The sequence below is a fragment of the Engystomops pustulosus genome, chromosome 3 (assembly GCF_040894005.1).
Source record: "Engystomops pustulosus chromosome 3, aEngPut4.maternal, whole genome shotgun sequence".
Taxonomy (NCBI): Eukaryota; Metazoa; Chordata; class Amphibia; order Anura; family Leptodactylidae; genus Engystomops; species Engystomops pustulosus.
In genome coordinates this window covers 55,943,644-55,969,689 of record NC_092413.1, presented here as the reverse complement: position 1 = coordinate 55,969,689, position 26,046 = coordinate 55,943,644, and the positions used below count along the sequence as shown (strand labels likewise).

Genomic DNA, 26,046 nt, shown 5'->3' with positions numbered 1-26,046 from the left:
CCTATCATGGCTCTATACAATACCAAAGATGTCAAAGGATAGCATGTGTCCAAACCACACTTATGAGCAGTACTGATAAGCTGGTACACAATGGAAGTCAAATCTTGATCGAGTTACTGATGCCCTGATAAAAGATGTAGTCGGATTTATGGCAGCCTGTGTTATTAATATGGGCTACCATAAACAGTGGCCTGTATTCATCTACAGTCACAAGACAATGGCTGTTTTCCCTTTCATTGTATCTCAAGAAGAATCTTGTAGGGTTATCCAGGAAAATATCTGGTTATCTAGTGCTATAAGCCCACAGTCAACTAATGTGTATGGCAGCCCAGCCCGATCTAATGATCTATCATCTGTAGATAAGTTTCTCTTGCCAAGAGAAAGTGACACTTGTGGCCTCAGGCATTGACATCCTAATGTGCTGACTCCTTGCACTTGTAAAACTCTCTTTGATATTCTGGATAAAGGAGTATCAGCAAATGTTAATGTTGTAATCAGTATCCACTACAATAAAAGTAGTCATACAGTAATAATATTACACGTGTTTCTAGTGGCTGGTGTGTAGCGACTTTCGGTCTGGATGACAGCGCCATGAATTAAAATTACAAATCACAGTTTCATCTCTGCCTCTGGTCTGGGATACTGTGCATGTAACACAGATCAGTGGTTGGTGATGTACAACCAAAATCCCCTTTTGTTCTGCATTTTTTTAAGAAGTTGCTGACAGTCTTCAGAAAATTTTTTTGATTCCTAGTTACCCTAGTTACAACTTTTCTGTTGCCTCATAAAAAATTTGAAAAATCGAAAGGTTTTTTTTTTAAGCATAATTACCGTATGTTACCTATTTACCTTGTCACTTTACTTCATTGATTAAAAGGGGGGTCCAGTATGTTAACCCTCTGTAATTGCTCTGCAGAGCCTTTTTTTAACTTTAATGTCATATCCTCACTGCGTGGTAGAGTTCTAACCACCTGTACAGACAAGGAAGAAATAGTCTTGATGCTGAGTATTTGCATAAAATGCATTTAAGTATCTTACTACCACTGCTTAAGGGCTTTTCTATCCCTCCCCCCATTGCATTTTTTACACCTCCTATTAGTAGGTCTAGTTTTCTGCACCGCAATATTGAATTTTCTGGTGCACACACTATTTTCCGTACGGCCACGCCCCGAAGTTACCGAGGACACAACTCCTTTTTCGGATAAAAGACCTAAAAAGTGCAAATTATTGCAGTTATCTGGCATATACAGATTAATACATCTCCCCCAATGAGTGGACATGCTTTACTAATGTCTCCAGTGAAATCATAAACACTATGGGTGAGATTCACCATTAGTTTTCCTGGGCTTTTTTGATGTATAAAAGTCGGGTTATTGCGACTTTCCATTGTTCAAAAGTCACACAGGACTATTCTCACCACTTCACTTTACTGGCGTAAACATACAACTACTGCTAATGCAACACTGTGCAAAGCCATATTCACTCCAACCCTCCGCTGCTATGTGTGCTGCGACTTTTTATGTATTTTGCGACTTTTTTAAAGAAAAAGCCCAGATACAAGTAGAACATAGGAAAATTTATTAAAGGGCCAAAGCCACTTTAATGAATCTGACAGGCAGCGAAGCTCCAAAGTCAGACATAGAACTGTCCTAGGAGCCTGCCTAATGATAAATCTCCCCCTAGATTTATCAGTTTGTTTTTGTTGTAATTTCCCCCTTATAAAAAGGTCTAAAATGGTTTGCACCATAGTTATGAAGGATTGTTGACAGTTTTAGCCACTTTTGATACTAGAAAAGGTTGTGGTAGTAGAAAGTGGCCTGTGGAATTTACAACAAAAGTGCCCCAAAAGTTGGTGTTATTTTGAGAGGAGGATAAACGTTTGGCTCGACAATCTTTCTCTGGGTTTTTATTAAGGGTTATTATTAGCCAGGGTTATTATTCAGTATCAGACTCTGATAAATCTAGTACAGTGTCTAACTGTGCACTGGGGTTTATTATCGCACGCTGTGTAAATATCACTCATGTTAAAGTGTCCTGCTTCTTTATGGCTTTGTCATTGTTAGTGGGAACCCCTTACCAGGATCAACTGCTACGTAAGCCCAAACTCTTAATTCATGATGCACTGACTGAGTGCTGTCTGCTTTTCAAATGTTGTAATGTTGCATTTACTGCCTTTTTAAGAAATGCTTCTAAGTCTGGGTCCATTTCCATTATTTTAGTTTCTAAAACAGAGCAGATAAAGTACAGACGGTCCTCTATTTAAGAACACCTAACTTACAGACGACCCCTAGTTAAAGATGGACCCCTCTGCAAACTGTGACCTCTGGTGAAGCTCTCCGGATGCTTTACTTTAGTCCCAGGCTGCAATGATCAGCTGTAAGGTGCCTGTAATGAAGCTTTATCGGTAATCCTTGGTCCCATTACAGCAATAAATTTTGAAACTACAATTTCCTCAGCAGCAAAAAAATTTTTTTGTCTGGATCTAAAATTATAAAACCTACAGTTTCGACATACCAATTCAACTTAAGAACAAACCTATGGAACCTATCTTGTACGTAACCAGGAGACTGCTCCCGTAGGGCGCTGTGCGCCTATTGCTGTCTATGGGGAATTTAGATAGGCTGTATATATGTCCCCCATAGGGCAGTGTGAATGCAGCCTTAGAATTGCTAGTTCCACATTCTCTTCTAGGAATGGATGGTAGCTGGTCATATGATGATCACATTAAATTATGGGATAAGTTGTCCTGCGTTGAGGATTAGGCAACTTCTGAACAGAATGGATAGATTTTCTTTGAATAGGAAGGGAGTTTCCAAATGACCCCACAAGTAAAAACAGCATTGTGTAGAATACTTTATAAAATTTCCAACAAATTGTACTGGTTTCTCATTGATTTTTTTTAATATATGAAGAAAATTAAATGTTTAAGTTTATGGACTTAGCTTAATCAACCAGTGCTAAGCTTTCTTATCTATATGATTATATATATATATATATATATATATATATATATATATGAAATTATTGACTTCCCACATGGCAAGAAGAAAATGTGTGTGAAACAAGTGATGCGACCCTTTAGTGCACTAATTTTCTTAAACATAAAAAAGCATTTTATGCACTTTGAGACTTTTTTCGGACATTTTGAAAATAAAATCCCACACAGCAATTAGAGCAAACAAACATTTATTAAAGGGCAAAAGCCACTTTAATGGGTAGCGGAGCTCCAAAAATAGACATAGAACTGTCGCAAGGAACCTTCCCAATGATATATAACCTCCTTTGTATTGCACGCATCAGTAGAGAGCTGCAGCCTCCTCCGACTACTTAGTAGTGGTGGTGCAACATGTTGAAGATGCATCCTATTCAAGCAAATCTAACAAAAATTAGAATACACTAAGGGGCGGCCATATGTACTGCTAGCGCTGCATTTGTAAATTGGACTTTGCTCGATCGTCAGGTTCAGGTTACTGATCGCATGCATTTTCATAGAAACACATGCGTGATCGGGCCGAGGCCTGCCCCCGTACCCGTTTACAAACGCAGCGCTTTCGGCAATGATAGATACCTGGGCGGGCCTTGGCCGGTCGCATTTGCTTTTCAATGGAAATGCATGTGATTGATAATCAGCACCTGGTTTCTTGCATTTAAACATTTTTTTTTCCCAGTCATTTATTTATGAATACAAAAAGGTTTCTAAAGAACATTTTTAGTACACTGCGGCCCATCAAATCTAGATCCTGTCTCTATTGCACACCTAGTGTAATATTTACTGCTGATATAGTAAAATCACAAGCATTGGTTTGTTTGCCAGGCCAACTGCAGATGGGTATTAAAAAGTTTCAAGCACTTGCTGAAATTTGATAGCAGTTCCTTCCTTTTTGGCAGGTGGTACAGAAAGCCTTTGCAGATACAGGCCTGAGGCCTATGTTTGAATGCTGTAGCAGGAACACGTTGTGTTAATACTGTCATGTGGTTGATGTCAGCAAAATGTATTAGTGTGCTGTCATGATGAGCATCTTTAATTCTAAGAATGGAGTAAGAAAAGGCTCAAGCTCTTACTTGTCGTATCCGATCTCTGCTTTGGAAACACAGAATTCTGTCTTACACATGAATATATTGACTGACACTCCACATGTCATTTTAACGATCTGTAATATCATTGCTTTAACCTGAGGTAAAACGATCTGGTTATGTGTGTGAATCCAGGATCAAAGTGAGGATGTTGTGATGTGTTGGGATAATCCTCTGGCTCTCTTTTCAGTGACCTTACAAGAGGTACTTAAAGGTGTTATGGAATGCTTATCTAATGCTAGGATAATATATGGTGTCAATTGGCTGGAGATGATGGGGTATGCTGCCAACCCCCTGTAGTTGCAGCAGTGATTTATGAACATATGCTTTGCCAACAAGTTGCAGGGGTTCACCTTGTCCAACAACTAGAATGCATGTATATATTAGTAAGGAATAAAGAGATAATGGCATCCAACCCACAAGTTTAATATTTTCTAAAACTCTAAAACAAAACCTCTCTTTCATTGTTTAAAGCTAACCTGTCACTAGTTTTTATACCAGTAAACAAATTGCAGAACAACCTTCAATATTTCCTCAATTATGTTAAAATTTGCCCTTCACCTATTAATGGATCACAATCGTTAGGTTGATAATTTATTGGTTACACAACACGTTTTGGCTCTGGATGGGAGCCTTCATCAGGTGTAATTACAGTGTCTACATTTCACACACATGTGTGTGTGTGTGTGTGTGTGTGTATATATATATATTTATTTTAAAAAGTTTTCTGACGTCACTCATGACGTATATAATACATATAAAATACATAGACGAACATATACTTATTAGTAGCATAGAGCACCATACCTTTAAATACAACAGATTTTATGGGCCAATTGCGTTTGTATATCGGTGGATACCAAGCAACCATTTAGTTGACTATTGGCCGTTCCGGAGAACGGACGTTAGTTTTGCTCCGGTGCTTATTGTGGTTACACTTGCAGTGTGGTGAGTATGTTTTTGTGTTGTGAATTTATATTTCTATCGCTTGCAGTTATATTTATGCACTCATGTATGGTTTTGACTGAATTTTTATTTTCATTTGAACGGAACAAACTTCACTTATCGTATTGGTAATGTACCCTTCCTGTTTTTCTAGGGTAATAGATCTTAGCGTAACTAGAAAATTCTAAAAAGAATATATAAGATGAATAATGAATGTATATATAAAAATGAGTTTGCATTTAAAATATTTCTAAAAAGTCTAAAAAATGAATTCATATAATTCATGAGCTTTTGAACTTTTTTATACATGTTCTTGTACATTATCTTGTTTAGACCACCAGGTCAAGACTCTAAAGTTTACATATCCAAAAAGACTTATGCTTGTTCAACCTTTCTTGTCTGTTGTTAACATTGGTTTGGGATCTGTTCTATTCCCATAATCTTTATGCTATGGGAGCACTTGTCATGTTTTAGAGTGAGATGTTTGGATAGACTTTGTTTTAGGATCCCCGTTTTCGTTTTAAAACAGTGTCCCTTTAATCTCATGCACAGGGACTGCACTGTATGACCTACATATTGTAAACCGCAACTACATATTATCAGGTACATTACATCGTATGTGTTGTTTGCAGTGGAAGGTTTCACCTGTACTGGTAGATGAGAATGAATGTTTGTTATGTTCTATTATCTTACAGCAAAGGAATTTTTTCTTAAAACATTTGAAGGACCCTGATGTTTTATCTAGCTCATTCTTTGTAGTAGTTTTTTAAGTTAGATTGTATCTCTTTTATTCTACTCGGTGCTAACTTGTTTTTGATCCTCCTTGCCTTCCTATACGAGATTTTAGAGTCGGGATTAGTTTTTTCAGCATAGGGTCTTGTAGCAATATATGCCAATGGTTTTGTAGAGTTTTTCTTATTGCTGCATCGCCTTTATGGAAAGTTGTGATGAAGTTATATGAAAACTTCTCCGAGTCTCTTTTCTCTTTTTTGTTTTCCACAGTGACTAGTTCTTTTCTAGTCAAATTCCTCTGAAAAGCCTTTTTAATAGATTATTTGGAATGTTTTTCTCAACAATTTTTTTTGTAATGATCTGGCCTTGGTCCTTATAATCTTTGTGGAGAGTGCAATTTTTTTCAAATGCGAGTAAATGACTGCTCTTAGCTACAACAAAATAGAATGGGTTAACAAAAAATATTTTACATATTTTCAGTGACTGCCTGTCGATGGCACTCTCATTTCAGTGACTGCCTGTCGATGGCACTCTCATTTCAGTGACTGCCTGTCGATGGCACTCTCATTTCAGTGACTGCCTGTCGATGGCACTCTCATTTCAGTGACTGCCTGTCGATGGCACTCTCATTTCAGTGACTGCCTGTCGATGGCACTCTCATTTCAGCGACTGCCTGTTGCTGGCTCTCTCATTTCAGCGACTGCCTGTCGATGGCACTCTCATTTCAGTGACTGCCTGTCGATGGCACTCTCATTTCAGCGACTGCCTGTTGCTGGCTCTCTCATTTCAGCGACTGCCTGTCGATGGCACTCTCATTTCAGTGACTGCCTGATGATGGCACTCTCATTTCAGTGGCTGTCTTTTTCCCTGACTGTCACTTTGTCTATGGGGAGATCTATCAGAAGTGTCTGAGAGCAGAACTGCTCTAGTTGCCCATGGCAACCAATCAGAACTCAAGTTTCATTTTTGCACAGCTGTTTATAAAATTACAGCTGATCTCTGGTTGTTTTTAATGGGCAATTGGAACAGTTTTACCTCAGAAATTTCTGATAAATCTCCCCCCATCTCTGTATCCCTATTCATCTTTCCTCATACATAAGCATCTTCTACTCAATGCCTATAGTAACCAATCAAAGCTCACAGCTCATATTAATGATCTGTGGCAGAACAGCAACCAATCACGGCTCCGCTTCCAACTGCCACAGCAGCAGCAGCAGACAATGGCTTCTGTATATGGTGGGTAATAAGTGGGGTTTGGAAAGCGCAGGGTGGAAATTATGGCTCAAAACCTGTTCTAAGACGTTCCCTCAGTCACAGGCAACAACTGTGAAAAATTTGTTGATTGTAAACGCAACCATACAGATTCCTTTAGTGGACATACACACACACATATACATTCAGTTTTATATATTATACTAGCAGGCGGTGGTGGTGAACCTTTAGTAGCTTAGAGACATAGTGCCCAAGCTACAACCAAAACCCACTTTTATGTTGCCATGACAATTTAAACAGTAACTTATTGATCCCTGCATCCTGAGATCACCAATACAATAGAAAGATGATGGAGAAATTTGGATTGTAGCTTCCCTCCAGGCTCCCCTGAAGGGGAAGAATCAGGGCACCAAGAGCAGGAGCTCCAATGACCATCTCTATCCACACCTTCTTGCTCCTCCTGTAGTCCTGGCAGCCAAGGATGTCGCTTTAAAATAGCACTGAGAATGGCATGTCCCGGGCTGTCTTGGATCACAGGAGAAAGCCTTGAGTCCTAGCTGGCAACCTCTGTGTTGGGGTGAAGACTTGGGCGCCCACAGAAAGGGCTCTGAGTGCCACCTCTGGCAACTGTGCCATAGGTTCCCCACCACTGACCTAGGGTAATTTAACCCTAAATTGTCTGATCACTCATACAATATACTGCAATACAATTGTAATGCAGTATATTGTGAATATACTGCTTCTGTATTAGAGTCTGTCTACGACAGACTGTAATACGGATTGATGAATGACAGCTATGGGAGCCTTAAAGGGGTATTCTGGGAATATGAACGTCTGACACAAAAACCCATGATGATATAAATAAATGAATACAACAATACTCAATGTCATTAGTCACAAATGGAGCTTAAATAGTTTGATTTTATGATTCACAACATTTTATGTCCTCACTAAAGTAGGTGGAGTTATCACCAAGATGGCCGCCACTGGAAAATACAAGTTCCATGATCCTTTAGTCCTCAGTAACTCCTCCTCCCTTTTATGCTTTGCTCCCAGTGATGATGTAACAGACTTTCTTGCTCTGTTACCATAGTAATGATGTGTAACTGCCATCACCACAACACTGGCCATAGTGGATGCCCTGCAACCAACCGACTACAGCAAAACATAGTGGTGATCACATGACCTTGCCCAGGCAGGTGCAGGGCATGTGATGTGGACATGTGACCAGCGGCCATCTTCTGTTCTGCGACGGACCACGCGGAGGAAATTAACGGACTGATTAAAGGGCCAGTAGCATTTAAATTCTTCATTACAGTCTATGTCAGCAGCATTTTTCTGCTAAGGGGAGCAAAATTTTAAATAACAACTAATTACACATTAGCTTATATTTTGAGTATGTATTTGCATATGAATTATGCAGATTCCTGGAATACCCCTTTAAGCAGGCTCCCAGCTGTCATGGCAACCAATCAGCACCCTCCGAAGGGTGCCGATCAACAATCCAAGATGGTGGCGTCCTTCGAAAGCACTGATAGGTGCTGCTGTCGGCTTTAACCTCGGTGCTTCTGCCTGTTCCCTTGGCACTTCTGCCTCCCTCTGCCTACTGTAATCTCACACATTCCTGCACGGTGAAACTGCCAGTGAAGCTACAGCACAGAGGGGTTCAGGTAAAGCCCCCATAGCACTTCTGGGGCATTAACATAATTCTAAAAGTTGATTTTAGAAGGAAGGAGGCCATGGAAAACAAACTATGAGTATGTGCCCCTAGTTTATCATGCTTGATTTTTAGTTTACAAAACTATTTTGTAAAAAAAAAAAACTAAAGTAAATATTATTATAATATGTAACGCTATTTCAAAGATATCGTCATGAAACAGAACTGCTAAATGTGACCTGGACATTCAGGTACCAATGATCCTTGCTTTTGAAGGGATTCAAGCTTTATTAAACCTTTAAAACAATTGTTTATTGCAGAAATGAATGGAGCAGGAATTAATAGTAACACTTTGCTGTTTTGATTGATCAGTACCACACCTGGCTCTGGTTCTTTATTAGTTAACCTGCTGTGTTTGACAGCTATGAACACTAATCACCTGTCCTTTATGTTGTTTGGTTCTCTGAGTTCTGATCCAATCTCTATTGTGATCGGGCTCTGATATCACAAAAGAGTCCTGCTTCCTCTGTTTAGAGTGCTGGTTCTAGTTATTTTTGGGTAGCTCCTTACCTTATTTGAGACCTTGTTCACTACTTTCCTGGAATCCTAATTTCTGCACCTGTTGAAACCTCCCTTCCATATTTGTGATTTTTTACTTCACTTGCTCACTCTGTTGTGACCTGGCTTGGCGACTATTCTTATCTATTTGTATTGTTTTGTCCTTGTCTCCTTGTTTTTCACTTTGGAGTAGGGAGGGATTGTCAACCAGTTGTCCTGTAATTCTTACAGTACATGAGGCAAAGCAACATGCACATCCACTTCAAACAGATAAGGAAACTAGTGAGCAACTCTTTCTATGCCAAGAGCATATTTTCATTGCTGATTCATCTCTCCGAAGTCATTAGTATATCCAGGGACTGTCTGTAAAGGGTTAAGTTATTAGACACTTTATCAGGTTCCTTTATCTCTAGTGTCCGTGAAACAGACATCAATCTAATTTACACAAACTGTTTAAATAAAAGAAGACAGGCAGGAAAAAAGGAACATATTTCTTCAATAAAGAATGCAGCAAAGTTTGCTAATATCATCTGCAGCCATGGCAGGTGTTATAATCAGGTGTCTGCTCTGTAATACAGTGCATTCTGTTTAGGATCTACAGAATGACAATTATTGCTGTAAATTTTGGTGCAGGATTCAACATTGCAATACAAATATTCAACTCCGCCACCCTGCCATAGCAATAACAGAGCAGACATTGCCACATTGCACAACTATTCTGGAATATGTGCAGCTGTCCTAACATAGTTGATATTGGGAGGCATTAAATAATGTTTTCCATATTATCACTGCAGATATTCGCACATCTCATCAGGAATGGGATCCATTATCTGGGAAGTCATTATCCAGGAAGTTAAAAGACTAAATACTGCTTTCCCATTCATAATGTTGTCCAAAACAGACAGGGGGATAGAGTATTTCCTTATGTGGGGCTTACTGCTGATACAACAAATGAATGAAAATTAAAGCCACAGTACGGCTTCATTCATACTACGGGTTATTATCTTCCGTAATATCGTAAAAGAAATCTACCACTAGAACTGTCCATGATAACCAGACAGCATCACAGCTTTCTTTATGCATGTTCTGTGTTTATTTTACTTCTTTTTGACCTCCTTATGTTTAAAACTAACTTTTTAAAAATATGCTAGCGAGCCAGAAGTGCTTCAGGAGGGGTGATACCAGAGCACGTCTGGGCACCAGCTTCACAGTCTATTACACGCCCTTCAGAGCACTTCTTACACAGACTCCTGCTTGATCACCACTTGGGTTCTTTACAAAACTCACCCCTACGCAGTCTACATGTCGCTTTGGTGGCTTTGACAACTCACCGAATAGCATGTGTATGCGCAATAGAACCCAGAAGACACCATAGCTACAGACAGACTGCACAGGCACGAGATTTGGAAGAAGCCAAGTGATGATGTAGGCTGGAGGAGGCAGAGCAGGACAAGCATGGGACACTCTCCATTTTCCAGAGTCCCTACAGACACATCATATACCCCAAGAGGTTTTATCAAATTTCTGCCATTTATATTTAAAAAGATAACAGATAAAAGTATTTCCTGACTCCCTGCCAGGTTCCTTGCAAAGAGCAGGTTCCCATCCCCTTCGGGAAATGCTACTCACACTGCGGAAAAAAAACCTCCCTCCTCCCTTTTACTTCTCTCCTCGTTCCTGCTCCTATTCCTGTGTTTATCAGATCATTGCTTGTTCATGTCCCATGGTGGAACTAGTAAAAAGGTAAAAGAAAAATGTTTTTCAATAAAAAATAAAGTAATAAATCAATAAAAATGTCCTTAAGTCCTATAACATCTAAAGAGAATATAACGCTAAAAGAAGTCTAAATCATAACACAAACCCCACATATATAGTATTACCGCGTCCGTAACAACCCATAGAATAAAATTAAATAATTATTGAACCCGTACGATGAACACCATAAAAAAAATTTAAGAAACCTGCAAAAAACTATGATTTTTCCTATTTAATCTCACAAAAAATGCAATAAAAAGTGATCAACAAAACATATGTACTCCAGAATGATACTGTCCCACAAAAAACAAGACATCAACCAGCTCTGTAGCCAAAAAAGTAAAAATGTTATGCAACTTGGAAGACGGCAATGCAAAAATGATAGATTTTTTCCCCACATTAGGGTTTTTTTTGGCAAATTTAGTAAAACATAAGAAAAAATATTCAAGTGTGGTATCCATGGAGGTTTTTTTTGGCAAATTTAGTAAAACATAAGAAAAAATATTCAAGTGTGGTATCCCCGTAATCGTATCGACCCATGGAATAAAGATAACATGATTATTGGGCTATACGGTAAACAGCAAAAAAAAGAATAAAAAAATCCAGTACAGAATTGATGTTTTTCTACTATTGACCTCAAAAGAAAGCATCTCTTCTTGCAAAAAAAATGCCATCACATGACCCCCAATAACGAAAAAGGCAAAAATTTTATAGCCTGCAAAATGGGCCAATGCAAAAGCTAAAATCCTTGCAGCTGCAGGATGCTCCTTCCCTTCTGCGCCTCGCTGTGCCCCCATAAAACAAGTAACGGCCACATGTGGGCGGTCTCTGTACTTGGGAGAAATTGCAGAACAAATTTTAACAGGGGTTTTATCTTTTGGAAATGTGTAAATTTTAGGGCTAAATGAAGGTATAACCGACAAAATTTGACCATTCTAAATTTCACCTCCATTTTGATTCAATTACTATTAAGATCTCAAGGGGTTAACAATCTTTCTAAAAGCTGTTTATGATAGTTTGAGGGGTGCAGATTTGAAAATGGGTTGATTATGTAGGGTGGTTTTAATGCAAAATATTTAAAATTTCATTCAAAACCATAATTATCCCCAAAATAGTCATTTCTGAAAATCCGGAAAATCGATATTCAATTTGTAAGCCGCATGACGTCAAAATAAATTATCCAGACATTTCAAAATTTTTTACAAAATTTCACAGTTTTTTCTTTTTTTTTTTTGTAAATAAATGCAAAACTTAGCAGCCAAAATTTACCACTAAAATGAAGTACAACATGTGGGGAAAAACAATCTCAGAATTGCTTTGATAAGTAACAGTGTTCAAAAGTTATAACCATATAAAGTCACGCAAGTCAGAATCCAAAAAATGGGGCTGAGCCTTAAAGGACACCTCTCATCAGGCCTGTGTCGCTTGTCCTGTCACTACTACCTTTTGGAGCAGTTTACATGGATCCCATCACAGCTGTCTGAGTGTAATGTATAGTCTGTGCTTTATCTGCTGACATGCTGCATCCTCCTAATACACATGTAAGAGATACAGACATCAGCTACACAGGTACCTGACATGTTCTGCTATACACATGGCTGCCTGGAGCTTTTGTATCTCTCCTATACACAGACAGGCTGCAGGGGGCGGCAGCACATGGATGAGACATTACACCATTATTCCTCACATCATTATACAGGCTGTCAGTCAAGCACTGGGGGTGTGGCTGTGCCTCCCACTCATGAATAAGCCGGACAGCTTGAATATGCTAATGACTCATTGGACATTTCACAGGTCATTTGCATACTGTTTTAGGACCTTATTGCTTAAGTTTACAGGCATGTAGAGGGACAATGAAGGGATAGAGGCAATGCTCTCTAATGGCACTTTATGAAAATATTTTTAGTTTAGGGGGGTTATTTTGCCTGACGGGTTCTCTTTAAGCTGTAAACTGGCTGCGTCCTTAAGGGGTTAGGTAAAATGAATAATCTGAATTTAGTGTTTTGCTGGTGACCTTGAAGTACAAGAATTCTATATTTATGTATTTAGAGACTAAAATACATGTTTGTACATGACCATATGATGTGTTAATAATCATAAGAGATAAGATGACTTTTTTATGAATATGGATGATCTAAAGCACAAACTGTGCAGACATCACATTGTTGCCCTGTGATATCAGTCGTTATCCTGCGTTGTTGCAGACTGTTCAGAACCATCTGAAACATAAGAGATTACAATGTTGAAATATATATTTAGGCATCAGATTGTTGCTGCAGTTTGGTATGTGAGGATTAATAATGTCAGACTAATAATAAAAGCAATGATATAGAGTTACCTGACTCCTTTATTTTTCTTTTTGGTGCAGCTGCATCTCCTCTCCGTCTATTGGAATGCACCTATAATAGCGCAAAGCATTACTGCAAATAGTTAATGAACCTGGGGGGAATGTGTTTACGCATAACACAGGGATTGGCACAGTTTTGACAAGCTATCCAGTGAATGTAGATATTAGCACGTTCCAAATCTGTATGTGATGAAAAGTGTCCAGAGGGAATTGCGTAAAAATGTCCTGTATAGGTTCATGTTGCAAGTCTAGTTTGTCACATACAAAAATAAAACAGTCTAAGAATAATATTGGAGAAGGCCTCCACACCCGACATGTTGTGTTTGCATTACTGGCTTATGAGTAATTATGGATGGAAGAATATGAGGTCTTTGTGTCCTTTAGCATGGTCCTGGTTTATATAGATTATATTTGGCTATCCAATACAAGTAATAATTAATAAAATGTCTCTTATTCAGGGTTTTTTAGTTCAACCACTTTACCCATTGTAATTTCATCGGGCAGCTTTTCACCGCCCTATATGGACCTGCTTGGTTCAGCCAATGGGAGAAGGGAAATACGCTTCAGCTAGGCAAAATGGTTTCTTCCTTGTGACAGCAAAGAATTGGGCATGATGAAGTAGGATACCTGATCTGCCATCAAGAGAGTTTTAGACATAAATAGGGCTGTGGTTGTATAAATGGTTTAAAATTAAAGGGAACCTTTAATTAAGTGCCCTTTTTCTGGCTCTCCCATGTCCCCATAGAGAATAGTGTACACATCACCAAAGTGTCTTTCTAATAAAACTGGCTTTTTCTGATAAAAAAAAAGTTAGCGCATTGTCCCATGGGAGTGGCCAGTGAGGAGCGGTTTCCCCCCTCGGGGTACCATGGGATAGGGCCTAACTTGCTGATCAGTGGGGGTCTCAGTGCTGAGACCCTCACAGATCACAAAAACGAGGGGTCTGATGGGGTCCCACGTACCTCTGTTGGACCACTCGTTGCTCTGTCAGATTAATGGAGCAGACGGTCGCACATGACTACTCTGCTCCATAGAGCTGTGCCTGCAATCTCCGTCAGCTCCATAGAGATTTATGAAGCAGAACGGTCCACGCCATTAAGTTTACGTCGGGTCCCCCTCGTTTTTGTGATCTGTGGGGGTTTCGGCACTGAGACCCCCACTGATCAGAAAGTTAGGCCCTAACTTTTCTTCGTGGGTAAACCCCTTTAACATTATACAGGCTAAAAATGCAACAATCATGCAATGGGGGAGGGAGGGGGCTAAAACATATGCACATGCTTGGTCTGTGAATACTGGACATTGAGGTGGGCGGATTGCCTGGACATGCCTGGGCAGGGACTCCATGCACCATAGTTGGACCATAATCCACGGGCCCAATATGTGGCTGCCAAGGTTTTTTATTATGAAATGGGTGAATTATCAGCAAAATTCATAATCTATGATCCTCGTTCTGACTATTCATAGCTGTGAAGGGAAGTGTTTGGCCAACTGTATCTTCTTTTTAATGGGGTTCGTTCATTTAGTTGATGTTGCCTTTAAAGTGTATTTCTGTAGCTCATGTGCTGATTGTAACCCAGTGACCCGAGGCCATCAGAGAGGAAGGTGTTTGCACTGGTCAGGCTGGTGTCAGAGTTGGCCCAGAGTAATCAGCAATGGATGACAGCTCTCCTGCTCTTAGTTCATTCAGATGCACAAATCACTTGTGGTGATATTCCTGGGACCTATGGTTAAGTGTAGGATTATGATACTATTTGCTTATTTGCTATGGCGGTGCAGACCTCCAGTGTCACATTGCATACTTTTGTTTTGTTTTCCAGCGACTTACTATTTATTCCACTATTGATCTGTCGTATGCGACTTTATGTAAAAGCCAATTTCTAACTTTCTCCTCTGGAAAAAGTGACAAAATTCTTAGTCATAGGTTTCGGTTTTTAGGTCAGTTCTTTATCCCATGAAATAAACATGAAGGTGTTAATACATTTATACAGGGGGGGGAAGAAATCTGCAGAAGTCAGCGAGTGACTGTCCTTGTACACGCCATGACTCCTACATTTACTTGGAGATGTGCTATTATAACCTATGTGTCATTTCAAGTTTCTTTTGTCTGTATTCGCTGAGAAAATCTGCATCCTAAAAGTGTAAATCCTATCGAGCTTCGCATAGCCGCCACAGATTATTATTATTACTATGGTTATTGTTTTATTGCTCATATCTTTATTTTGTCTAGAGTTTGTTTTATGGCAGAATTTGGAAAATGTGCTGCTTTAGTAAATCTACAGCTTGTTTGTCATTGTTGCAGATTCCTGGGGGAGCGCCATTAAATAACAATGAGGGTAATCTCTGCTGGCATATCACTAGTAAGATTGTAAAATCCTGCTTTGCTGTGGAGTTTCAGAAAAGTGATTTGCTTGTGGCAATCTATTTTGGGGCAGTCTGAAGAGGCGAAACCTGGGTCGGGCAAGGTGTTTGGCGTTCTTTTATTGTGATATGCGCGCTTTTTAACTTCAATTGTGAGTATACCTTATTTTCAGGACTATAAGGCGCACATAAAAGCCTTGGATTTCCTTGGAAATCCAAAGTGCGCCTTATAGTCCGGTGCGCCCTATAGGAGGGCAGCGGACCTACTTACATAGGTCCCTGCTACCGGAGACAGCAGATCTCCAGCGGGAACTACAGACCACGCGGCACGAACAACTTCTGCCGCGTCGGTCTGCAGTTCCCGCTGGAGATCTGCTGTCTCCGGTAGCGGGGACCTATGTAAGTATGGTCCGCTGCCATCCTCCACCTCCCCCTCACCTTCCCCGCGTTCCGCGTCGCGTCTCGTCTCGTCCCGTCGGGTCTCCGCTCCGCCCCCGGACCTCCGCCACGCCCCCGACCCTGCGCCTTATAGTCCGATGCGCCTTATATATGGAATTATTACATATATAAGGCGCATCGGACTAATGCGCCTTATATTCCGGTGCGCCTAATGGCCCGGAAAATACGGTATATATCAAAGCATCTTTCTTTTACTTTGGAAGTCTGCACTATCTATCTGCTTATCTTCTGACATAGGACTAACAGTGCAACACAGACACGGCTGTGATACCAGGGTGCACTAAGAGACCTAGGAGATCCTCAATTTCTAACCAAAGGGAAGGTGGTGAGATTACCTACTGAGCCTGCACTGTTATTTAGAAGAGTTGAGCACTGAACCTTTCTGAAAGTGTGAATTGGTTGCTATATTGGGAGAGCGCCGGTTCAGTGCTTTAGTTCCTCCGAATTTTTTCCCTTGGTGTTTTGGAAATTGTTTCATATTGTTTTATAAATTTAGAGGAACCAAAGCCCACATCTCCGTGGATTTACGGATCTTTTATAAGGGAAAGCAAAAAAACTGAAAACATGGGCATTTGTGCTTCAGTCCTGGGACTGTGCTGACCTTTTGACTTAGATGGTGCGCTAGGATCTGTAACACCATTTGTGTGTACAATAAATAAATATCTTTTTTTTTAATTGTTCCACAAGCAAAATAGAAAAGAATGACATAATCCAGTCTAACAATTTACTACCAGTGGAGTCAGAGTTGGTGACAATTTTGGTGGATTCAGAGTCGTGATAAAAGCGACTGATTTAGAGTCCACAAACATATTATAATAAATATAATAAATTATAAACATTATGAAAATTCTTTTAAATGTCTGTTCTATTCCTGATATAAGGGTTAAGGCCAGGGGTTAACAACATTTATAAGACTAAGGGCCGCATTGTTTTACTGCTCAGCTTTAAGGGGCCACATCAGTAACCAGCCCACAAATACTAATCCTGAAGTCCCCCAGAGGAGACAAATAATACTGGAGACCCATAGCAGATAATAACACTGGAGAACCCGTAGTAAGCTAACATTACTGGAAAACCCCAAAGCATAAAACAAGTAATACTGGAGACCCCATAGCAGACTAAAAATACTGGAGACCCCACAAAACTCCTCCTCTCCTGGCTCCTCTTCTGCTTCCTACACCACACTGCAGCTTCTTCTCTCTTTTATGTGCCGCTCTGTGTCCTGTGCTGGTTGTATGGGGCAGCATTAGGACTTGTAGCAGAGCTGTGCCAGGAGCAGGAGAGGACCTAAGAGCAGTAAGTAAGTACTTACCACTTCTAGGTGCGTTCTGGAGCGGTTCTTCTCAGTGTCCTTAACCTGGCACATTCAACCAGTGTCAGGAGTTGCGACGCAAATAAAAGGCATTTATCTCAGCACTACTAGAGTTACCCGGAAAAAAGGACTTTGGAGTCGGTGACCATTTTGGTGGAGCTGGAGTCGGAGTCGAAGAGAAATTGAGGAGTCAAAGGCAGAAGTTTGGCTTACCGACTCCACAGTTCTGTTCACTACCTCAAATCCTTACTATATGTATTTTTCATCTAAGACATGAACTGTTCATTAGTACTCTGGTTACTAGAGTACTAATTACTCAGTACTAGAGTACTCATTATATATTATAATGAACCATATGAAGATGCATGTTAAAAAAGATAGGGCACATTTTTACAGGTAAGAACAAGTAGTTGTGAAGCACTTTTTTCCCCCTTTTTACGGCATTATAAAATACTGCATGTTAACATCTTTAAACTTAAAATTATAAGGAAAATCCTAGAGATCCTAGCAAAAGTTTCATTTTAGGAAATAAATTTTATTTAAATAAAGGGGAGCTGTTGTAGTTATCGTTGTGGCCCGCTGAGACATCATGGGAAGAGTAGTACAACATAGAAGAAGGGAAATTGTGCCCAAATTTAGAAGTTTAGATGTAGACCTGAGTACAAAATATGTTCAGAGCTTGATAGACAGATGAACGGGTTATTTGATAAGCAGAGAAGTAGACCGCTTACATGAAGTATGTCAGCTTACAATACAATCTTACAATAAATTGCAATAAAAACAACCACTAGTTACAGTTTCTATTGCTATGTTGGTGATGGAATAGAATAATATACTGTTTATAGTTCCCATGCAGGAAGCTTTATGATGTTTGCTCTCTCCCTACTATTGATAAGTAACTATACTGTTCTATTATATGATGCATGGCCTGCCCTACCTTCCCGAGTACATGTCACAAAGGAAGATGTTAGGGACTGTAGCAAAGGTCATATGACCACCTATCAGTACACTTTGCATTTTGTTACTATACTGAATTAGGTTTGCTTCTGTACACACAGGTGCAGGGAAGTGAGAAAGATTCTGTCATATTGATGTGGGAAACAATGGATTGTGGAAAGTCAGCAGAACTAGAGTATTAAGCATTCTCTAGGACACTTCATAATCTTTCCAGACATAATCTCTCTTTCCTGCAATCTGTTATTTTACAGAAAATTGCTGCTTTGTGCACCTGGGACATGCCCCCAATGGCTGGTGCACCTGCTCTACAGGGGAAATGCGGGGCCTGAGGTAGCACCAAGTGGTCACCAGGTCACAAGTAGTCACCAGGTTACGTACAAGATAGGTTCTTTAGTTTTGTTCTTAAAGGGAACCTCTTATCCTGGCTCCCCCATGTTCCCATTGAAAATACAGGCGGTCTCCTACTTAAGAACACTCGACTTACATACGACCCCTAGTTACAAACGGACCTCTGGATATTGGTAATTTATTGTACTTTAGTCCTAGGCTACAATAAACAGCTATAACAGTTATCAAGTGTGTCTGTAATGAAGCTATAGTGTTAATATTGATTCTTATGACAACCCAACATTTTTAAAATCCAATTGTCACAGAGACCAAAAAAGTTCTGTCTGGGATTACAATGATAAAATATACAGTTCCGACTTACATACAAATTCAACTTAAGAACAAACCTACAGACCCTATCTTGTATGTAACCCGGGGACTGCCTGAAAAAAGATAAATAAGTCCCATGGGAATGGCCAGTGAGGAGTGGTTCCTCTGTCCCCGGGAAACTGCTCCTTCATGCGTTGATTTCGAATTAAAAAAAAAGCTGTGCACCTGTGTGACATCACATGATTTCTACTGGAAGTAAATAATGAAGCTTCCTGTTGAATGACAGCAAGCAGAGATCTAAAAAATCATGAAGAACTGCTATAGAAAGTATATTGGAAAATTGCATAACTTTTTATTACACAAACAATTGTTTGCTGAAAATGTGCAACCCCTTTAATATTGGATGTAGTTTTTTAACACATATTGACTTTCTTTTGTTTTTCTCTTTAAGGGTAAATGTCTGTGGGGGAAAATGCTGTAATGGTTGGAGCAAGTCTTCTGGATCTGAGCGATGTACAAAGCGTAAGTATTCAGAATGAGAATAAATTGTATCATTAAGAAAAAAATGAACATATATCTAGAATGGATGACCTGGCGAGTGGATCCTTATCTCATACTGTAACTGTTATCTCCCAGGATTCTGTATTCAGTTCTGAAGGCTCTTCTGCTTTTGTGATGTATGTGATTGATATAAGAATGTATAACAAAAAATTGTGTTAATTAAAAAAAAGAAAATCACTGACTGTAGGAAAGTACAGTGTCCTGCAGATGGCAGTGTTGTTTAGTTTGTCAGCACATATCACGTTATGCGCTGTGACTACTGTAAACATGGAAGACCCGGCCTGCCATGTGTCATAAGGAATATTTGCCATTCTCCAGACACTTCTCAATTAATAATTGTTTATAGCTGCTTTGGATCTCGGTCTACAACCCATCATTGAGAAGCAGTCAGCAAACATTCAATACTATTCAAGTAAATGCAAGCTTAGCGGCAGTACATTGTAATCTACAGTGCAGTACTTGGAGAATAGTGAAGGGACTGCAGTGTTCATTCTCTTTAAACAGTGCATTGTAGTTGGTGCTGGACCCCTGCTGATTTCATATTAATTATCAATTTTCAAAACAGGGAAAAAGTGTGCGCCCTGATCTTCCTACAACCTCTGTCCTTACCAACTTGTCAGCCTAGATGACTCCTGGGCAGTGGTCCCTACACTCAAGTACACAGTACAGTAAGACAGACACAAAGAAACACAAGACAGAAAACAAGGCAAAGTGTAACAGACTGGATCAGAAACTAAGATGGCATCAAGATACAAAATTGAGAAGCAGAAGAGTAGTCAACAAATATCACTGCAGAGTATTTCCAAATATCACAAGGAGCCAGAAAGACAAAGCTAGGGTACATTTACATAGCCGTATGCCTCCTCCATAGGAGGGTGACCCCTCCATAGAGAAAAGCAGCGCACGGTCGCACACACAGAGAAAGATAGAGCATGCTCTATCTTTCCCCGTGTATGGTGCAGAGTGGTGCCACACGTCAGAATGTACCCTTAATAACGGTTACAGGTGTATTAAACTAGCAAGTATAAATGACGTGACTGGACACCACGGCTGCAGCCAATTGGTTCAGTTGTCCGTCACTCCAATTGATACCTGGTACACAGCCCCAGCTTAGAGAGGTGGCTGGCCTGTCACTCAAACAGCCTCCTGCAGAATATCACACCTGGGTGTGGCCCCAAGCCAACCTAAACTGCACAACTTTGCAGGTCATCCATATTTGTGTCCTAGAAAACCCTTTTAACATATAATACTACAGACAATTTGAAGTATTTGTTATTGTCTGGAGGATCCAGCCAATGTATATTCCCTTTTTAATAACTGTTCATTCTGGAAATCAAATTTGGGGGTTCAGTTGGTAATAAACTACAGCTATACATATGCACTGATTGGTTCTCTGCATAACAAATATATTAATATGTGCCTGTGTCAGGCCCTATTTTATTCAATTACTTATATATGTTGCATACTATCCGGCACCTGAAGGAACATTTCTCCTAAACATACCAAGGAATTTACACCTTCATAAGCTCTTTGTAAAGGGAACCTGTAATGACCAGTGGTTTAGCGTCCCAAATCCCTATTTGGTATTTTTAAACGATAGTATTTAAAAAAAAAATCAAAAACAAAAACGTTATACTCACCTTGCCCCTCGCTTCCATTGGGGGCTGCGCGATGCGGCAAGTAGAGTCGGCGTAGTACCTCCCGGCGAATGCACAGTAAAGCTGAGGCATTAGCCTGCTTTCACTCACCACATCGTGACAGGAGGCGAAGGATCTTCTGGTGTGAGTCCAATGTTCTTCATTGGACTCGCATCAAGGTGAGTATGAAAGTTTATTATATTTTTTAAGGCACATAAAGACTTAAGAAAGGTCAATTTGGGGCCCTAAACATGTAGTTGGCTTAGGGTCCCAAATCCCCCTGGCAGTTCTTCAACTGTAGGAAGTCAGTCATCAATTGGGTCCGCTGTAAACTGCTGACAGCATCGGATAGGTGACATGTAAAATATATCTTTGTTGCTTGTTATAAGTGATCATCTTTCTTGTTTCTTGATCCAAAGTTTCCCCTGGATCTTCACTATTGGTTAAATATCTGCATCACCGATACTCAAACCTCTCTTATTTGAGTGACCACTCTAATCCTCTGCTGTTAGGAAATGTCTACAATTGTTTTTAATGAAGTTACGGTCCTTACTTGTCCTGCAGGTTACAGTCCCTCAAGGTGACGGAGTGCAGGGGTAATCCTGCTGATATGGCTGCTATCCTCTCTTGGGTGGTGGTAGGATGTTTAGAACAGATAGGGAATAATGTTGACATAGGTGATGTATAGGCTGTTTGAGTAGACATAAACAATAGATTTGGTTATAAGTAGAATCATATTAAAAATATTCTTGGAAAGCTTTATGCACATTTGTTCTGTCCCCACTATTAGGGTCATGTTTGCACAATCACTGTAATAGCCACTTCTGGAATGTAGCAGATGTCTGGAAATGGACCAGTGTAGAATTCCAGGAATATCTCTACTGAGGTGTATTTAGGAAAACAAAATTTCTTTGGCCGAAGTATACTATTATTAACTGATATGGAGCAATGCTTGTGGGTTACTAAGTGTAGGAGGCTTTGTTCCTATGCAGTGCCTAGTGTTCTTTCCAACTTTGTAATATGGAAGAACAAGGTTTGCTGAATATTATTCCCCTTTAGTAACACCAAAGGTTCGAATAGCAGACTGGGATCCATAATACCATATGGCAGTGATGGCAAACCTTTGGGAGACAGAGTGCCCAAGCCCAAAACCCACTTATATGTCCCAAAGTGCCAACATGACAATTTAAGCAGTAACTTATCGATCCCTGCTGTATCACAGGTTTTAATGGTATTGCCGTCCTGAGTTAACCAATACAATAGAAAGATGATGGAGAAATTTATATTGTAGCTTCTCTCTAGGGACCCCAGAAGAGGAAGAATCAGGGGACCCAGAGCAGGAGCTCCAATGACAATCCATCTCTATCCACACCTTCTTGCTCCTCCTGTAGTCCTGGCAGCCAAGGATGTTGCTTTAAAATAGGGCTGAGCATGGCACATCCTGGGCTGTATTGGATCACAGGAGAAAGCCTTGAGTCTTAGCTGGCAAACTCTGTGTTGGGTGAAGGCCTGAGTGTCCACAGAAAAACCTCTGAGTGCCACCTATATTAAATTGAAATATCTTAAAGTGCAATTCTTTCTGATCTGAGGGTGAGGTCTAAAAATGTATTCCAGGTGCTGCATGTGGGCTTGCAAGTTCTTTTGCATGGCATATGGATGTGATTTTGCTAATGTAAGTCGCTGCATATGTTCACCACATAGTAAGTATTCATACACCAGGGAGATTTAACAAGACCGGCACTTCCTGCACCCGCCCTGATCTTGTTTGCACTGAAGAGAATTGTGCCCAACTGATTAAGAGGTTTACACCTTTTGGTGAATTTGCTGCATCTTCTGTGCCAGAAGCATATCCGCTAAACTGAAAGCTGACATAGATTTGTGCTAGACCTTTCACCACTCTCTGGTGAAAATCATAATAAATTTGTAAGCTATGATAGGCTAAACCCCTTCACGCTAAGTCACACTGTTGACACGAGGGGCACTAATGCCACAAAAAGTTGCAAAAACTGCCATGTACCAAACTTTGTGGCTGTTGTTAACCATTTTGGGGCACAATTACTTCCCAGTCACTGGAGTTTACAGTGCATTGTCCGTCTATAATGCTGCCTGCGGCTATTCACTTAGATTGTGCACCGGAAATAAGAATGTGTCGCTTCCCCGCTCAGGTTAAATACGGCGCTCAGGCCGAATCAGTCGGACCCTCCAGCGGCATGCGCCACATAAGGGTTTGGTCGGCCACAATTCCAGAACACACACTTCTTAAATACCTGTGCAAGCCGTTTTAGCCCTGAAAAAATTTTGTAAATGATCCCTTTATGCTAGAAACCGACATAAATTTCCCTGATTGTGTCTACATAGTTGCAGTCTACATGTATATTTTATAGCACTTCCCTAGAGATGCATAGTATTTGCAGCAGAAGTAAACCTTATGGGCTCCCTACGACTCCTGGGTACCGTCGTTGCAACTGTATCCTTTGTACCCCTTCAAGTTATGCCCCTTGCATTTCTAGTGTTTGGTCATTCTAGTACAGATTAGATATTTTTGAATCCTTCTCTAAATCCTTTCACTAAATCCTTACATCATATTAATTAGATAACACAAAAATGCTACAAGTAACAGGAAAAAGTAATTGCTAGCTTTCCATGTGCCTTTCTCTTCTATATTTAGTGTTTTTATTCCTAAATACTTTTTCCTTCAAAGCCCATATTTAGCACTGCGATAAGTGGAGCATCACTTTTTATCTTTTCTTGCCTGTTTATACAGAAGAACCATTAATCATTAGAATGTCTGTAAGAATACAAAGTTTTGAGAACAACTGGGTCACAGGTTCCGTAATGTGCTGTTGGTTACTGGAATGTTTCCTTTGCTAAAGTCAGAGATAAATCTTAGTAGAAATGCCAAGCCTCTTATCCAAAATGCAAAATTAAAAGCGTCTTTAATTTTCCACAAGAGACATGAATGCATTCTATCTATGTCTTTTAACAGATAAGTCTTAATGCAGTGATAATGTTTAAATATTTACTCCCTCTAGTGGACATATTGGTGGTAAAACTTCAGCAACGTGAGGTTTGAAAAGTACCAAATGGTGGCGACTGGCCTATAGCCTTGACAAGTGACGCTGGCAAAAATGCAGGAAAAACTCAAACCTTCAAACACTTTCAAATACAATATTTGATGTAGAGCCATAACAAGTAGTCATGTCAACCTAGGAAATGCTGTGAAATCCATGGGCAGCATGTTATAGAGCAGGAGGAGCTAAGCGGAGTAATCAAGTTATGTAAAAAAATTCTTTAGTAATTTAAATCTCTGCTCATTCTATTCTTAGGAGTCCTGTGGATGGTATTTACAGTCTGACCTCTTTCAGAATACAAAGAGAGTTGGCTGTGAATCACTCTGTAGCACCCTCTATCGGATATGAATATAAAAAGCATTACTGAAGTCTCACTTACAGCTACATACATATAAGTGCCTGTCTTTAGATGCACAATAGTATTTGCACATAAAATATACTCTAGCAGCATTTATTTAGTGTATGGTATATTATTGCATTCTTCTAAGTAAATGAAAAATGAATTAAATGAGTTACCAAAGTATTTTCTTATAGACACTTGCTTTACCAGCCCATGGACAGACATGGCTACCTTTCTGGAATAAGTAGTAGATTCTTTTACTAGTTCTGGACATCTGATTTAATGGGGGTTCCCATTTCAGCAAATAAAGGTGATTGTTTTATATAATGAACAGTTTAACAATTTTTAAAACTATATTTTCTGTATCAATTCCTAACTGTTTTCTAGATCTCTGCTTGGTGTCATTCTATAGGAAGCATCTTTGATTACTTCCAGTTGATAGAAATCTTTCCGTGGTCATGTGGTGTCACACAGGTTAAAATTGTTTAACTTTTTTTTTTTTTAATAAAAAACAATCACATTTATTTGTTGATACGGGAACCCCCTTTAACCCCTTTATGTCTAAGCCATTTTAGACCTTTAGGACCAGGCCTGATTTTTAAAATTTGCCCTGTGTCATTATAGGAGGTTACAACTTTTTGACACTTTAACATATCCAGTGGATTTTGAGATAGTTTTACTGTCACACATTATACTTCAAAGAAATTTTAAATTTTTGATGATATCTTTTGTGTTTAGTTATGAAAAAAATTGAAATTTGGCAAAAATTTCTAAAAATTCTTCATTTTCATAGTTCAAAATGTTCTGCTTTTCAGGCAGATAGTCATAGCACCCAAGTAAATTTATAACTAACATTTCCCGAATGTCTGCTTTATATCGGCATAGGGTTTTATGCATCTTCTCTCTTTTCTAGGTTGTTAGGAGGTTCAGAATTTAGGAAAAACGCCAAAACCCTTATTTAGAGGCACATGCTTTAACTGACTTTGAGAGGCCTAAACAGCAGTAAACCCCCATAAATCATGCCATTTTAGAAACTACACCCCTCAATGTGTAAAAAATCAACTTTAAGAAGTATGTTAACCCTTTAGATGCTTCACAGTGGTTAAAACAAAATGGAGGTCTAATTTACAAGCTGTAATTTTTTCTAGACAATATATTAATTTTGGCCAAAAATTAAACCGTCACAAAGTATTAAATGACAAAAAACTCCACAAAGTTTGATACCCAACGTCTCCCGAGTCAGAGGATGCCCCATATGTGGTGGTGACTGCTGTACGGCCGCACGGCCGGGCATAGAATGGAAGGAGGCGCCATTCAGAGCAGATCTGCAATGTCACATCTTACAGGCTATAAAATGTTTATTTTTTTGTAATTTGAACATATGGGGGATTATTTTTTTGTGGATGAGATCCAC

General features: G+C 39.6%; 1 protein-coding gene across 4 annotated transcripts in view; it reads left to right on the top strand.

Moving 5' to 3' along the window:
- The window catches only part of LTBP1 (latent transforming growth factor beta binding protein 1), a 257,405-nt gene that overhangs the window by 14,761 nt on the left and 216,598 nt on the right, over positions 1-26,046 (top strand). For all 4 annotated transcript variants that reach the window (XM_072140841.1, XM_072140839.1, XM_072140838.1 and 1 more), the window contains exon 2: positions 19,475-19,545. Coding sequence is in view for 3 of the 4 variants with exons in the window: in XM_072140839.1 (XP_071996940.1) it covers positions 19,475-19,545 (71 nt within the window). In the remaining variant the exon portion in view is untranslated. The remainder of the gene's footprint in view (positions 1-19,474; positions 19,546-26,046) is intronic.